At 41.1% G+C, this 18,059-nt stretch overlaps 1 protein-coding gene across 1 annotated transcript in view; it reads right to left on the reverse strand.

The window, feature by feature from the left end:
* LOC126456301 (leucine-rich repeat-containing protein 15-like) overlaps positions 1–18,059 on the reverse strand; it is a gene marked incomplete at its 5' end in the record, with an annotated part of 93,280 nt that overhangs the window by 13,698 nt on the left and 61,523 nt on the right. The window contains one exon of the mRNA XM_050092052.1: positions 13,475–13,607. Coding sequence (XP_049948009.1) covers positions 13,475–13,607 — 133 coding nt within the window. The remainder of the gene's footprint in view (positions 1–13,474; positions 13,608–18,059) is intronic.

Below are 18,059 nucleotides of genomic sequence, written 5' to 3' on the forward strand. Positions count from 1 at the left end.
TATATATATATATATATATATATATATATATATATATATATATATATATATATCATGATATACAGTATTACAAATTTACTCTTTCTGATGGACGCACGTCCAGATCGTCCGCTCTCAAAATTCTGCCATCTCTCTCCCCACACCTACCACTGCTGGCGGCTCACCTCCAACTGCGCAATGCCACGCGCTGTTCATATCCAACTGCCCATCTCTATATTAGCGAATATTCCAACAATGCCAAACAGCCACAGACTGCACATAGCACAGCCACTGATTTTCATACAGAGCGCTACGTGACGTTACCAACATAAAAACCTAAACAGCCAACTTACAGAGGGTCATTCAATAGTTAAAGAGAGAAATTGGTCTCGGGAAAAACTGTTAGTAGGGCAAATAAGTACTTTTACGGCTTTAAGTTGGCGTCACAGGGATGAGCCCTGATCAGCTGATGCATCAGCATTGGTGTGTTTATAACCTCAAACATACGTTTCAAGATGGCCAGTCCGCTTGAAACGTCCACATTACTTGAGTAACGTTCTGTTATTCGTTTTTTACTTGCTGAAGGCGAGAAACCAGGGAATATATACTGTAGAATGTCTAAAGTTTATGGTGAAGGTTGTATGAATCGTGCAAATTCTTCCAAGTGGGTACAGCGATTCAAAAATCGTCGCAGCTCGGTGACTGACGAACACTGTTCTGGCTGACCAGTTGCATTTTTAACTCCCTCACTTGAGAGTCGATGACATTATTAGTGCCTTCCACCATGTGACTGTGGAATCGGTAGTTGATATGGTTGAAGTTAATACTGGTACAGTTCATAACATTATCTATAACGAGCCGAAGTCCTGCAAAGCATGTGCAAGATGGGTCCCAAAAGAGTTGATGCGGCTACACAGGGAAACAAGGTTAAGAGTCTGCACAGAGCTAAAGGAACATTATGAAACAGAAGGTGAGCTTTTCCTCAACAAAATTTTATCTTGTGATGAAACTAAGGTTCACTATTATGAGCCAGAATCAAAAAGACAAAGCAGGGAATGGAAGCGCACCAACTCACCTACCAAGAAAAAATTCAAAACCAATGCATCAGCAGGAAAAGTCATGTTGACGGTGTTTTGGGATGCTGAAAGTCCAGCTTTTTATTATTATCTCGAAGAGCAACATACAATGAACAGCCAATGCTATTCAGACCTGCTTTTAAACAAGGTGAAGCCAGCCATGAGAGAGAGACGTCGTGGATCTCCGAAAAGAGGTGTGATTCTCCAGCAAGACAACGCACATACTCATATTGCTCATCTAACCCGTGAAACTATCAACAAAATGGGCTGGGAAGTACTGCCTCATCCCCCTTACAGTCCTGGTTTAGCACCTAGTGATTTCCATTTGTTTGGTGCACTGAAAGAGGTATTACGTGGGAAGAGGTTCCAGGACAACGAGGGCGTCAAAAAGTTTGTGGGAAATTGATTCAAACATCAAGATACAGAGTTCTTTGCAGCCGGAATAAAAACGCTTGTAGTCCGTTGGAACAAGTGCATAAATTTTCAAGGGGATTATGTTGACGAGTAGAAGAAGTATTGTTTTGTAAAAATACTTACTCTTTTTCCAGACCAGTTTGTCACTTTAATTACTGAATGACTCTCGTAAAAGTGGATGTACTCCTCCTAAAGCATAAAGCATTGGACCAATTTCAACCACACTTCGTACACGTATCACTTCCTGTCTGGACAGTACCCCTGTGCAGGTAAGAACAGCCTTCCTACGGAAGAGGTGGTGGAGAGGGTGAAAAATCAGTGTCACACACGACACTTGAATACCCACACCTCATTCATCCTCTATTTGAGAATCACAGCACTTAGTGACTTGCAACCAAAGGTTCACGTAATTTCAAACCATTATGCAACTTTTTTTAGCTGACAATCACAAAAAATGATGAAATCTGAATTACAGTAAAACTGCCGCATGAAGCATATCGTTTTAATGTATTATCAAAATTATATCACTGTGCGAGACATAGTTCGGCAGATATGACGTTAAAAACCCTCAGGTGCCTGCCACATCAACCATCAGATTAAAATTTATTACTTATTCGCTACTAACTATATTCATGGCACACTTCGATAACAGTGGCCACTGGATGTGCCTGTAAAATTCTGTAATAGTACGACACATAATTTAGAAGGTACGACGTGATAAACTTTGAGCTGCTTGAAATGAAACTGCATGGCGAAATTCGCTAGACACACAGGTGAAATACCGGGTGATAAATTTGAAAACTTAATAAACCACGGAATAATGAAGACAGAGAGGTATAAATTGACACACGTGCTTGGAATGACATGGGGTTTTATTAGAAAAGAAAAAGTTCACAAAATGTCCGACAGATGGTGCTGCACAGCAAAACGTCAGTGACTGCGCATGACAATCACGTATAAAAGGAGCTGTAATGAGAGAGAGAACGGGTAAAGGTCCGTTGACAAATGCAGCCGTGGCGAGAATGATATCGAAGTTTGAAGCCACGGGTTGTTTAGACGATAGACCCCTTACTGGCCGACCGAGCACAAGGCGCAATGCTGCTGAGACAGTTCACGCCCACAACTGCAGAATTTGGGCTACCGAAAATCCTAGAACTGTCGTGAAACTCCATTGCACGACAAAAAAGTCACGGTATGGGTTGGATTTACCACATCTACCGTTATTGGGCCTTTTTTCTTCGTAATTCTGGTTTTGTAACTGCTACCGTGACGGGTGCGAGGTACGCCGATATGTTACAGAATCGCATTATCCTCAGCCTGGCTGATAAACACCTGCTGGAACGTACGATGTTTATGCAGGATGGCGCTCCACCCCATATTGTTAGACGCGTGAAAGATCTCTTGCGCGCGTCTTTTGGTGATGATCGCGTGCTCAGCCGCCACTTTCGTCATGCTTGGCCTCCCAGGTCCCCACACCTCAGTCCGTGCGATTATTGGCTTTGGGGTTACCTGAAGTCGCAAGTGTATCGTGATCGACCGACATCTCTAGGGAAGCTGAAAGACAACATCCGACGCCAATGCCTCACCATAACTCCGGTCATGCTTTACAGTGCTGTTTACAACATTATTTCTCGACTACAGCTATTGTTGAGGAATAACGGTGGACATATTGACCATTTCCTGTAAAGATCATCATCTTTGCTTTGTATTACTTTGTTATGCTAATTATTTCTATTCTGATCAGATGAAGCGCCTTCTGTTGGACATTTTTTTAACTTTTGTATTTTTTTTTTTTTGTTCTACTAAAACCCCATGTCATTCCAAGCATGTGTGTCAATTTGTACCTCTCTATCTACATTATTCCGTGATTTATTCAGTTTTCCAATTTATACTGACTTTTTGATCACCCAGTATGTGAGCAAATAGTGTGAAGTATGTTAAACACACTGCTGGAAAATGAAAATTAGTGCACCTGGAAAGATGATGTCGATTTTGACCCGATGACGGCATATGGCACCTGGGGGATAGCAGATGTACTGATAAAGGTTTCAATGTCGATCGCCAACAGATAGCGTAGCGCCACAGCTACCAAAGGACCAGATGTGTCTACTCTTTAACAAGGAATGTTCACAGACAGAAGGCTCAATGTGGTGTAAACGTGTGAAGCAACCAAGCCGCCATGCCACGAAAACGTCATCGTGCTGCCTGTAGCCAAATAATGTTTACAGCAAACACTATAGACAATAAGGGAATCGAGGACTTTGAAACGTGGTGCTACAAGATCAGAAGAATGGAGAAGTTTTTGTATTTACTGTCGGCCGGTACTTTATATCCTGTTAGCTTCCGCCGTCGTCAGTAGTTTTATTGTCTAAATGACAAAACTCGCCTATTACCTTCATCGTCTCATTGTCTGCTGCAATAGCTTTAGCATCAGTTGACTTCATTCGATTGCGTTGCATTCCCCAGTGTACTTAACGAGTAAAAACATCTTGCGAAGTTTTCACACAAAAAGCAAGCAGGTTTTCTGAAAATGCGTGTACCTCACAATAGGAACATGTTTTGAAACTTGTCTGCCGGGATGGGGAAGTAATCGCGTTCATATCAGTGACAATTACAATTATTCGGCTAAGAATAATGGGAATTCTTCGTTTTAGTGCCCAAAATATTACAAGACAAAATGGTTCGTCGGTATTTCATATGTCTCTAGTGTGGTCAGTGGATAATAATGCTACACTGTGTCAGGTACTTCTAAGAATTTTCAGCAGTGAATGAATTCTGAAGAGAAGTAGCGGAATAGTTTCCGAATTCATATAGTGACCGTAACAGAAGAGAATTGAAACGTTTGGAATGTAATGATACAGAAAATGTTGAAAATTAGATGCGCTGATAAGAAACGTGGAGGTTCTTCGAAAACTTAGCGAAGAAAGGAACACGGAAAACATTACCAAGAAGAAGGAACAGGATGACAGGACAAGTGTTAACGCGTCAGAAAATAAAATATTGTAGGGGCAAACATTGGAATATATCTAGAAGTTAACTGAACTGAGGACGTACGCTGCTACTTTCCGAGATGAAGACGTTGACGCAAAAGAATAATTCATGGCGGACTGCATCAAACCAGTCAGAAAACTGTCGATCAAGATAAAAGAAGGTGACAGCCCTAAAGTTTGTATTCTTGTTACACATCTGTCCACTATGTGGGTTACTGACACCACAGGCTATGAAGATCAGATAGTCAATTCGTCTGGGAAAGGCTGGTAACTACGTTATACGCTGGTTAAGAGTTTACAGCAATTAGTGACCGAATGGTTGCTAGAAATTTCCGCATAAGGTACAATGCGTCGTTGTTCATAGAGGTATGATGCATGAGATACGCGGACATTCCTCGCAAACCTCGTGTGATCAGCAAAATCCCTAGTTTAGAAGGCTTTAATTCGGTGCATCGGAACGTCATTTAGCATATCCACCTATATTGCTGCCTCATGCTGTACAAATTATTGTTTCGGTTTTTTAATTTTTTAATTTTTATTCTTTTAGTTATGTGCCTCCACACGATGACAGTTGCCATCACCCTCAAGAATCTTCTGATCTTTGCAAAGATGGGAGTTTTAAGTGTTGAGCTGAGATAGTTCTTAGTACAGGCTCTTACAGTCTGTGGTTTTGGACGACTGTAAGCCAGAAGTAGCTCTCAAATAGACCAAAATAGACGGCCTCGTATGTCGAAATACGTGCACCCTGAACGTAGAGATAATGTCACATTTTACACAAGTTGAGTGCACAACATCATGTAATTGTTATTATCAACATATAAATTCATTCATTTAAATTGTTGCACAGAGAAATGCCTTAAAGACCTGAAAGTACTACAAGAATCAAACCATAATAATCATTTGTGACAGTGGGCTTCTCGTGTTATACTTTGTTTGGTACTAATGGGCAAGAAGGTATGTTAGAACTGTAGGACCATTGTAAAGCTCGGATGTCTTTGCAGTATCTTAGTGAAAAAAGTTCGCCTATTAAGAATATCTGCGAGCTCTTCAGGGGATTTCCAGTTGCAAAATTTGCCTTATAACTGAAGAAAAGTCTCCATATACCTTGTTTTCAAATGGGTAACTGGAACGAATTTAAGTTGTTGCCATGACATCTCCGTCCCAGTTACAAATACCTTAGTGCCTGTATTCTCTAGTTGTTTAAAGACGGGATGATTAAAATTAAACTTTCGCTACTTGAGAGGGCTTCCATGAAAATCTGTGATTGCAGGAGAATGAAACTTTGTGGAGGAGGTGCGGACAAGAATTAACGAATAAACCACTTAAAGCACCCCAATTTAATTTCCACATGAGAGAGAAACATTTGTTAATTGCATACTATGTTTAAGACCCAGATTACGAACGTTGCTCAATGTGACGACCATCTGCATCCACGACAGCTGTGAAGCCCACTGCAGATACCATTTCACAATTGTTCGTGGCATTTTTCGAACAGTGGATCATGGAGTGTTCAGCTGTTGTGACACGGCTCGTTCACCGTCTGAAGATCGCAAATTACACCCAGCATTCTAAACTATGCCAACATTAACTTCTTCAACAATTTGCAGCACAACTGCCCGTCGGCCATTGCCAGGAGCAGTTGTCACCCGCTTATTCGACTTTAGATTCAAGTCCTTCAGCCCCAGCGGTAACAGGACCTCTCCGTATTCCTTTAACATTTCGATATCCGCGAAGAATAGCAGAACTATTTCTTTTGTTTTGATAAGACATGTTTACGAGTAAAGCCCTGACCACTTTATCCGGACCCTTTTTGTCTGTCTGCATCTGTAATGCACACTGATGTTTAACCCTAGGTCGTCGTTCCAGTACCGGCGCCTAATGGCAGGCCATGACACTAACACTGCTAACCTGAACGTCATTCCTTTAAAGATGGGTACCCAGACGGTAAATAGTTCTCTGTCTACACTGGGTCACGTAGTGACAGTTTAATTAGAACCACCCAGTATGTCAAAATACAGCTTGTTCAACATGTACTGATGTGCGCCTACCTTGTCACATAATGTGCAGCTAATGCATGATTGTTCTCAGTCAGCGTAAGAAAAGTTCCTGAGCCGTGGCAGGACTGGCGCCAGTCGTATCTCTGACATGAGGACGATCGATTTCCTAGTTCAGGAGTTTGTCTTTGGGCTTGGGCCGACTCGAGATGTAAGGGAGTGCCGATCGCGAGTAGAGTGAGAGGGCACAACGCTTTGAGAGCGGAACGCGGCGGTGCGCTAGTCGGCGATTGGCTGGCGGACAGGGGCGAAAACGGCGTGCCTGTGGCGGGGTGGTGGTTGTCACGTGGTTGTACTGGAGTCGACGGTAGTGCATTCTCCGGCAACCTCGTGAGCAGTGCAACTGTCCGCTTCCTTGGAGAGACACGCTGTTATGGTCTCGTGAAGTGATGGTCTGACCTTTTCGCAAAATCGCCCAACCATCAAGACACCCAGTTACGTACCCCAATTACCAAGAGCGCTTAGTTAACTGTGGTTGTTATCGCTCTTGGTACAGTAATACGTTGCAAGACGTATGATGTTATGTTTGTTCGAACTGATTTGAGGCCTCTTACTAAGAGTGTGCTTTGCTACAGCATAATACTGATGTATTTGCAGATGTGTGTCATAAAGTTCTAGTGAGTGTGGGTTCTCGGGAGACAATTCATTTCCCTTTCTTAGTGTTTGTTTATCAAGAACAGTTTCACTTAAAAGAAGCAGTTGCGAATGAAATTAGTTGTTGTTTAGCCTTGATTTTATAGAGTTAATTTACTGGTCAATCTTGAATGTCAAAGTTAAGGAAACTTATTGTGCCTCCTGATATCCGGTGTGGTCTGTGTTTCAGTGAGATGAGACAGTGGGCAACCGAAGCACTGTGCTTCCGTTTAGATTACAAGTTTGGCTTACGGGCGGTGGACTTCGCCTGAGCTCCTGTGTTTCTCTTCGGTAGCATTTGCTTGGTTCACATTTTGGTGGCCTAGTCGACGTGGGGTTGCAAACGGACCAGGTCTTGGTTCGAAGTATTATTTCATCATTCGGTTCCACTGTTCGTGGTTAAACTTCGGCTTTACAAGCATGGACCTTGCTTTAGTTGTTACACATTTATCATTGTACAGAGTTCTAACTTTCTATGCCCGAAACGTCCATCTTACAAGTCAATGGGTATTTGAATAATTTCTGGTTCACCCTGCAAGATTGCCCAGCTTACGTTTAATAAATATGTTTTAATTATTCGTGTTAAAGTTGAAATTGAAAGGGTCTTCAATAATGTCTTAGCTAGAGTTGTTTGTTGAAGTTATAATAAAATTCAGCCTTAGTGGGTTCTGTCAATTTTGGTGGGAGATCGTGGGAGATGATTTATGAACTTGTTTATGATTTTATGTAATGAGAGATTCTTAAATATTTTGCCTAACCGGTGGTCCTCAATGTTTATAGGAGATGATTTATTAATATGCTTATGATTTTATGTAATATAAGTCTCTTAAATAATCTTGCCCGAGTGGCGCCTGTCAAATTTTATGTGATTGTTGAGGGTAGCTAATAAACCCATTGGAACTGAAATGTTCACTTTATTATGTCACCCCTTCCACCCCTTTTAGATTTAAAGGATAAATAAACAGGTATTAAGTAACTACGTACCAGTTCCTTTTCTGTCGTTAGCGTTACACGGTTCGGAAGCGTGTCATTGTCAATGCCAGTTCTTACACTGAAATTAGATTCCAGCGATGCGTTTCAAATATTTCTTTTTTGGCCAGATTGTCATATGAAAATTTAAATGGCGTATCAGACATCATGAAATACAACATGAATGCGTAGATATGTAGCGATGGTTACGTATATTCGAAATGCTGTTAAAATTCAGGCCATACACCAGCCATTTTTTTGTTGAGGAGTAGTGAAACTAATTATGTAAGTGACATTTAACAAGAAACAAGAAATTCATTCTATATGAGTTATACTAAAACAAAAAACAATGGGCAACTCACATAGAGATAACATACCAAATAGTGAAAAATTCCAGCGATTGTACTTCCATATTACCTTGATATAATTAATTCGAAATTTGTTGAAGCAGTACACTGAAAAACATGACAGGTAGTATCCCCGTTTCTTCCAGAGCCATTTTGTCTTATCAGAAATTGTGACCAATGTAGTTTTTGCGAGTGACAGTTACGTTTGCTCGTAGATATGTAATAAAGGACCGTTTTCCTATTGGATTCCTCTTTATACAGAAATTGACGAGGAATAGTGGTAGCAGACTTTTATTTTCTCCCTTCAACGGTTCGTGTTCCGTGATAGAAAACCATAACTATTATGCTTGGCACTGTGCCATTAACCCCGTTTTCCCACAGAACATTGTTTGCGTTTGCACTAAGCGGAAATCGTGGATGTAAATCGTTGTAGTTAGCCTTCTGACTGAAATTGCCTTCGATTACAGCTGGCTCTTTAAGAGTCAGAGCTGGAACCAGCAGGAGAAACTTGTCGAAAGAGTTCTACACGGCTTGTAATTCCGGCATTTAATTCACTTTAATCAGTTTTTGTTTCAGGAGCTGTAATCCGTTTTTAATAAAGGGGACGGAAGTTTTCGCGCGAACTTCAACTACTTTGCTCTCTTTCCATTTCGTTCTTTCAACATTGGATATCTCTTTTCTTTTCGCCTTAGCAGACGAATCACGACGGGGCCACGAAATAACAGTTCACTGTGCAACTTTTCGTGCTGCCCTAGGACACCTTTAGAGTCTTTCTGAAGCAGCGCTGTTAGGCTCTGAATATTCGAGAAAACTGCATCTTTCAAATTATTCCTTTTAATTGTTTAAATGGCAGCAGTACGGAAGTATCTTGTACCATTGCTCTGAAAAATAAGAACTTCTAACATTATCGTTAGTACCGAGTGAAGTGGCGCAATGGTTAAGACAATGAACGTACTTGTATATGCAAGAACAATGGATTGAAACCATGCTCCCGTACTAAAAAATATTTTGCATCTGACGTAAATTGTTACAGTTTTTATGATCCGAATGGTCTGAGGCAGCTTTCCACACTAGTCTATTTTGTGCAAATCTCTTAATCTCTGTACAATTACTACCATCCACATCCATTCGAATCTGCATTCTGTAGTCAAAACCTGTCTAATAAAAGTCAGTGCCCGATTTCACACCACACTCTAAACTTTCTCTCTTTTCTGATTATTGTTATGAAAGGAAAATTCATTTCTGAGAAAATATGTAGAGTTTTAACATGTCACAATAAACAAATTTTCTTTGTATCGAAAGCTACCGTTTGCACACTACCATGAGGATGTATAAGTAATTAGCTCTCGGCAACATGTGCACCAATGGGAATTCAGTTTTTCAGTTATATTCTAGATAATGAAATACAAAATTACAAATATTTTAAAAACTTTCTAGGAAACTTTTAAAAATTTTGGGAATTCTTTTATGTGTTGTCTCAGTCACTTTCAACATTAAAAAAAATTTTAGACAGTGATTACCAGTTTCGGTAGCTTAACTATCGTTGCCACTGATACCCTTAACAAGTTACTATTAACATTACGGTAAAATAAATGCAACTAGCAGTGTACGGCACCTCTGTATCGCCCAGAACACAAAAATTTTAAAATCTCCATGCAAAATCTGAATTTAAAAAAATTACAATACTGAAAGTCTCTATGTTTCAATTGCTACCAAAAATAGCGTGGTACCCCCAATTAATTATCCTTCCTTCTAAATAAATAGTATCTTACTCGTTGGTCCGTACTTAATTTATTTTTTTGCCCTTTTGTTCGTTTCAGGCTGAATATAACACATTTTACCTGAAGGTTTAAAATGAGAATGTTATGGACGGTGTAATGGCGTTTTACCCTGCTACTTACATTTATAATACTGCTTGTGATATGATAATTCCATGCAGATTTCTTAAATGTAAGCCAATAGCAACTCCTACATAACTTGTTCTTCTGGTTTGTCTGTTCTCAGGACTAAGGGAAATGGACAGAGAAAGGGGAGAAGAGGAGATAGAAAAAGAAAGGAAAGAGGAGGAGATTGACAGGGGGATGAAGAGATGGACAGAGAAAAGAAAGGACGTAGAGAGAAGAGGGTGGAGGTGATGAACCGTGAGAGGGGGACGGAGGGGGCAGCCAGGTAGGGGGGAGAGGAGGAGATCGATAGAGAGAGGAGGGGAGAGAATAAATGTGAGTGGGAGGAGGAGATGGAAATCGGAAGTGGGGAGGAGAACATGTATCGAGGTGAAGAAGCAGACTGACAGACTGTCAGAGTGTGTACTACGTGTGTGTGTGGGGGGGGGGGGGGCAGCTGATGGACAGAGAAAAGGTAGGGGGAGACGGGCAGAGTTAGGGACAAGAGGAGATGGAGAGTGGGAGGTGGACAGATAGATATAGGAGGAGGAGGTGAATTAATAGGAGACTGGAATAAATGCATACCCTTGCAACGCCAGGTACTCAGCTAGTACTGTGAAACAGAACTGTGTGCATCTCTGTTTTGGTAATAAGGTGTGACTTCCGTACATCAATTTGGATATTTTTGCTACATTAACAGTGTGTACTAGTTACACCGTTAACAAAATGTGTTTCGACAAGTTGTTATTTCAGTGTAATTTTGGATGAAAAATCGATAATTTACTGCTTTAATGTAATCTCCATGGTGCTGAACATAATTAATAGTTATAGAAATGAAGTGGAAGGGAGTTTGGTAACACACTATTATTTTTCGTAGGGCTTTGTTAGTTACAGAGGAACATGAATTTCATGCTGACAAACTCCATACAGCAGTTGGGCAGTACGTACAACTCGGCATGGTCACCACTGACGCTCGATTCAAATGGTTCAAATCGCTCTAAGCACTGTGCGAGGTCATCAGTCCCCTAGAGCTTAGAACTACTTAAACCTAACTAACCTAAGGACATCACACACATCCATGCCCGAGGCAGGATTCGAAGCCGGCCGATGTGGCCGTGCGGTTAAAGGCGCTGCAGTCTGGAACCGCAAGACCGCAACGGTCGCAGGTTCGAATCCTGCCTCGGGCGTAGATGTTTGTGATGTCCTTAGGTTAGTTAGGTTTAACTAGTTCTAAGTTCTAGGGGACTAATGACCTCAGCAGTTGAGTCCCATAGTGCTCAGAGCCATTTGAACCATTTGACCCAGGATTCGAACCTGCGACTGAAGCGGTTACGCGGCTCCAGACTGATGCGCCTAGAACTTCACGGCCACACCGGCCAGCTTGGCCTTGTTACCTTGACATCTTGGCACTGAATTTTCTATTAAACACACCAGCAAAACAAACGGTAATCGACAGTATTACAGACGGCAAGTGCTAACAGTTAAAACCAAGCGAACAGTTGAAAAAGTAGAAAAATCAGATGAATATAAAAGTTGTGGAGTTCGTTCGACAAAGTGCAAGAGTTTTTGAAACGGCAGTTAACACAATTTTAAATCAAATTAATCATCGACTTTCCACACCGTCACCATTCATAATTTAGGGTTGTAGCATGCAGAGAGAGAGAGAAAATCAACCGACGAAGTCTTTTCTTGCATTGAGCGCAATTAAAAAAAATTAAATAAATAAATAAATAAAATGAGACTACCGCCCAGTGAATATAAGGTATCGTGTCAGGACGTGCTCATGTAGTGTAGGATTACCCTCTCGTTATCACTAGTCTCGTTATCACTAGTCATTGGACACTGGATGACTGGAAACGAGTAATTACCAGTGATGGACCTCGTTATGTCCTGTGGAAGTCCGATGGAAGGGTTTGAGTTTAAAGAACCCTGGGGAACATTACCTGAGTTCACGTGTAGTGCTAACAATGATATACACAGGACATGTTGTTATGGTACGGGTTCTCTTGTGGTTATTGTGTGATTCGCTTATTGCGCTTAAGGAAACGCTAAATGTGGAAGGATACCAAGATATTTTATAACGTTCGGTACTGTGTACAGTAGAGGACCATTTGGGACACGATGACTGAAGTATGTCTACGCACCGTGTAATAAAGCAACATCTTTGCCCCAATGGTTTGTGGACAATAACATTCCTGAAATGGACTAGCCGGCCAGGAGTCCCGAATGAACCCTATGGAACACCTCTGACATGTGTTAGAACGTCGACATCACTCTGGACCTCAGCGTCCTACACCGCTATCATCTCTGGTTTCGATTCTCGAGGAAGTATGGGCTGAAATTCCTCCCCAGACATTTGGAAATACCATTGAAAGTGTCCTCACAGAGATCGTGTCGTTCTAAGCGTAAAGGGTAGACTCCATTAATAATTGTCTGGATACTTTGGTCAGGTAGTGTACATCCTCGTAGATCACACCAGAAAACATGCAAGAGCAACATTTGTGTTCAACGTTGAAAGCATAATGCATGGAAATGTCTCGAGGACATTTTTGTCCAGCAGTGGATGCTGCTTGTTGTGACGATTAGAATGACGATGATGTTCTAATATGTTTTAATCTTACAAAATAGGGACAGTAGATAATACTTTCTTCAAACATTAGCAGTCAGGACTAAATGACAACGGCTGAGTTTCGTTTTTACCCCATACAAAATTTTATTTTCTCTCTGCCTTTCTCAATGAAATGACAACGGCTGAGTTTCGTTTTTATCCCATACAAAATTTTTTTTCTCTCTGCCTTTCTCAATGAAATGACAACGGCTGAGTTTCGTTTTTATACCATACAAAATTTTTTTTCTCTCTGCCTTTCTCAATGGGGTAATTATACTCCTCTCTAAAAAAGTAGGAACCACTGATTTAGCTAAATCACTGTATGTCTAAATCGTCAGCACTGCATCCGAATCCATTCCTGGTATTACAGGTGCATAAACCAGTACGCCAAATCCCTCACGCTGATGAATAGAGGTTTTCCCAGAGCTGCCAGAGGCGTCCCAGTAGCCGCCTTCCCGCCCGACGCGCTGCCTTTGTTCGCAGCTTTGCTGCCGGCGTTGTCGCGCCCCCTGCGGACTCACCTGCAGCACGTAGTGCACGTTCTCCTCGGAGAGCGCGTTGCCCGCTATGTCCAGCTCCCTGAGGGACTGCGTCAGCGGCACGAACGACGCCGGCTCCAGACGGTCCAGCTTGTTCCAGCCCAAGTCCAGGCTCCTGAAACACGCAGCACACAATATGCCGAGAACCTAATGGTGATTGCTGTGAGCTGCTGCTCAGCAGTGCCTCATAACAGTACTGATTTCACATTTGAAAAAAGTTCATGACCACATCTGACGAAATCTCAGGAATCTGCTATAAATCACAGATTTTCTTTTGAAAGAATACACCACCACCCGACAGTATATTTTTGTATATTTCTCTGTCTACAGTGTAGTTTCCGGCTTTCGCGCCATTATCGAACACAATGTTCTTAGACCATTAACGTCATTTTGCTGTGTACTGTGCCGGATGACAATACACACTTCACATTTGCTTAACATGATATAAATGGTCAAATTAACGTCTTGTAGGGATGCAGCACATTATCGTACAAGCACATGATGTGTGGGGGAGTCAGCCCAAAGCAGATAAAAAACAGGACTCAAGAACATCGTCTTGCGTTTACGTGCTTTATGCTGACTTTTCCAGGCATGGTGCGCTTGTTCGATAATGTGCTGCATTTCTACAACACGTTCATTTGACCATTGATATCATGTTAAGCAAAGGCGTCGAAGTGTGTATTATCATCCTGCATAGTACACAGCAATATGATGTTAATGGTCTAAGACCACTGTACTCGGTAATGGCGTGAAAGCCGAAATCTAGATTGTACACAGGAAATACACCAAAATTTATAGTCTGATGGCGGTGTATTCTTTCAAAAAATACTGCATGACTGTGGCTCATCACAATCGAAACAAAAATCTTAGATAATTTGTAGCCTCTCAAGGGGCAACAAGAAGGATTATTGTAACGTAAATATTTACATCTTCTGTTGAGCTCTGCAGCATCGGTTGTTTTAAAGTACTTAGTTTTCACCCGTCTGCCATTCTTCAAAATAAATACTTCATTAAGTCATACCAGCTAGTGACGAACCAAGCAAGACGATGTAAAAAGAAGATTATCGCAGTAAAGACGATATCCCTCACTAAAATAATCCCACCAGTATCAACCAATGTCCTTAATTTGAACAATAAATTTCTGTTAATGTTCGTCTGGAGCACTGCATTGTATGGCAGAGAATCATGGACAGTGGGAAAACGGGAACAGCACATAATCGAAGCATTTGAGATGTGGTTCCATAGAATGATATTGAAGGTTTGACGGACTGATCAGGTAAGGGATAAGACGGTTTCCTGAAAATTGGCGAAGCGACGAACACTGACGAAAGGAAAGAACAGGATCACAGGACAAATATTCAGACATCAGGGAATAGCTATAATGTTTTTAGAGGGCCTTCTAGACAGTAAAAACTGTAAGGGGAGACATATTGGATTACATTCAACAAATACTATGCCTAAAAAAAAAAAAAAAGAAGACTGTACCATCGAGAAGACGGGGTCCAACGACTTTGGAATTTCGTTCCAAACACATCGGTAAGAACGCAAGTGATAAGAATACAAAAGTTTATTTAAGAGACATCCGCAAATAAAAAACTTCATGTTGAATAAGAACATCACTGCATCTCGACGGTTACTTTACTTCAAAATCACCACCAGTTTCGTAACAGTAGTTACATAATCATTTGCACATTTGATATTAAACTTTTCCTTAGATTCCTAGAATTTCATTACATTCCAAAAATAAAGTTGTACCCAAATATAAACAAATGTAGACGGTGAAAGGGGGGGGGGGGGGGGGACTGTTTCAGTGAATCAGACGCATGGTGTACAAAGCAGCGCCACGACACAGTGGGATGCTACATGATTTATAGAATGCAGTAAAATTCTAAGAATCGGGAGAAACGTTTAACATCAAAAGTACTCCAGCATCATGTTGTAACTGATTTCAGCTGATGATGTGGCTAATTTTACGAAACCAGTCATGATTTTGAAATAATGTAACTGAGCTGTCCGTGGCTCGTGTTCCCGCCATCATGTATTTTACACCCTGTTTTAACGTACTTCCACTTCACTACGTTAATTTAAATTACCACTGTCAGTGAGTTGTTGCTTTGCCTGACCGTGACTGGCGCTAGCAGCGAGTATCGATATTTCCCCTCTCGTAGTATCTTTCCTCGTCTGCTGTAAGCAGTTCGGGTTGCGAGATCAGGCTGCCAGTCAGTTGAAACGTGTCTGGAGCGCAGTCCGGACCTGCCAGTCGGGGATAGTGATGTGCTAAACTGCGATTTTCCGTTATCAGTGAATTATGTGAATGCTACTTTTCAGTGTCTGTTATTCTTAACTGTGATTTGTCGCAGTTAAGAGTCGCAGTTAAGGAACATAGGTCGTGTATCCCTCCACCACTGCTATTTCTGCGACTTCTGCGACTTCTGCGATTTCTGCTACTTCTGCGATTTCTGTGACATCTGTGACTTCTGCAATTTCTGCTACTTACCACTGTATGAAAAAGTTACATCTGTCAACACAGAAAATTGCATCTCAACAAACCATCTCAATAAACCATCTCAACAAACCTGTCATTGGTAAGTATGTTTTACGTTTTTTCTTCCATTGGCTTTAATTTTGTATTAAAGAAACAACTGTGAAAATATTAATAGTGTAATTAATATGTTAGTAGCCGTACAGTACCGTAATAGTTCGTGTTTAGAAAATGAATTCTAACATATTGTATGTTCACAGGTACCTGAACTACATTTCAGTCACTCAGTAAAGTGATAACTCAAAATATCATTGTCAACAGATCAGAAGAAATTGTCACTGCGTCTTTAGACCGTTTTCGTCAGACGAGAGGTTAGTTTCTAAGCGTTTCGATGGACTTAATTACTTCAGTGAGATCGTTCTTGCAAATGTGATATTCATTATAGCAAATATTAGCAATCTACTCTGTCAATTATATTGCTAGTAATTAGTGACAGCAAAAATTGTTTAATAATCCTTGTGTTTTTGCAGACGCAGTTCTGACTCTGATTACTGGTTGCTGTACGTATCTATCCACATCAAGGCTGTTGAGAGAGACTCGTGAAGATTCAAGACAGCTCTTGGGGGATTTGCAGTTTAAAACTGAAATAGTTGTGAAATAAGTGTGTGAGTGATTAAACTGTGTTTTATTGAAGTTGTTGCGATTTTAAAGGAATAATAAATGTTAAATACAGTGAGTGAATAATATAAATCTCATTCTCCACATGCTAAGCCGTCCAATATTCGTAATTTTCCGCCAGTTACTTTGGGTAAACACTTTTTGGAGAGTGACATGCCGCACCCCCCTCCCCCCCCCCCCCCCCTTTCTCCACAATCTTGGTGTGACACTGACCTGTAACATATCCCGAAGCCTACAATATGCATTTTGAGGCTGTTGATATGAAAGTGGGAAGTACAGATCTTCCAGTTAAATCAGGAATAGCTTAAGTGCATTACTTGAAAGTAACAAAGGAAAAGGTCACTTATGTAGGTGGTAGTAGTGTCGGCAAAAAGTTCTTGTGTGTGAAGTTGCCATGTAGAACACCAGGTGTAAAACTTTTCTCCCGAGTCTTGAACTGTGTCGGAACAAAAGTGAGGCATTCATATGACAGTTTTCATTTCACTACACTTACACAGATGTCTGAGTTCTGCTGTGTTAACATTGCAAAGTCCTGTAGGCATGTGGAGTATTAACCAAAACTGTCATATTGGAAGCAGAATCAAACACATTTGTTACGTTACTTGATATTTTCAGGAGAAAAAGGCAATGTTGCTTCTTGTTAATATAATACATTCAGAGTCACAGCATTATTTGACCAACGATAACTGATGCTGAATGTGCATGTCGTCATATAATATGAAGGGCTTATTTCAATAGTGGTACAAGTCCATTACCTCCACTTTTCTGTCTATAATGCTTCTGAAGTTAATGACCCAAACAAACATAAATAAAGGTTCATCTCTAGCAAGAAGCCATATGCTTGAATATTTCTGGTATCTCAACTGCAGATTTTTCAGGGCTCATTTAATTTTACGACTTTGTATCTCAAAATAAACAAAAATGGACTTGTGCCACTGTCGAAATAAGCCGTTCATATGCACACACAGCACATCGATCTCGTGAGGCACAAGGCTCTCATAACGAAGTACGTACGTCGGTCAACAGATGGCACTAGGAAAAGTATGTTAACTGCGCGACTCTTAGTTGCGACTTGTCACAGAAATTGCAGTTTGACTTGATAGCGTGTCGCAGAGATGAGCGTAATACGAACTTTGGCCAACAGATGGCACTGTTAACTGCGCTTTTTAGTTGCTACTTGCGACTTCTAGCCGCGACTTGTCACTGAAATCGCAGAAAGGAGTATGGAATTCGGCCTACAGATGGCTCACGGCGTTGAATGTGAAATGCTACTTCCGACTGCTAACTGTGACTGAAATCGCAGTTAGATTTTGTAAAGTTGTTATTGTGATATCTGTGACTTCTCAGTCACTGTGATTTCTAACAGATACGCGGTTTCCTGCCCACCACTAGTCGGGGAGTTGCAAT

This window comes from Schistocerca serialis, chromosome 2, assembly GCF_023864345.2.
Source record: "Schistocerca serialis cubense isolate TAMUIC-IGC-003099 chromosome 2, iqSchSeri2.2, whole genome shotgun sequence".
NCBI classification, from domain to species: Eukaryota; Metazoa; Arthropoda; class Insecta; order Orthoptera; family Acrididae; genus Schistocerca; species Schistocerca serialis.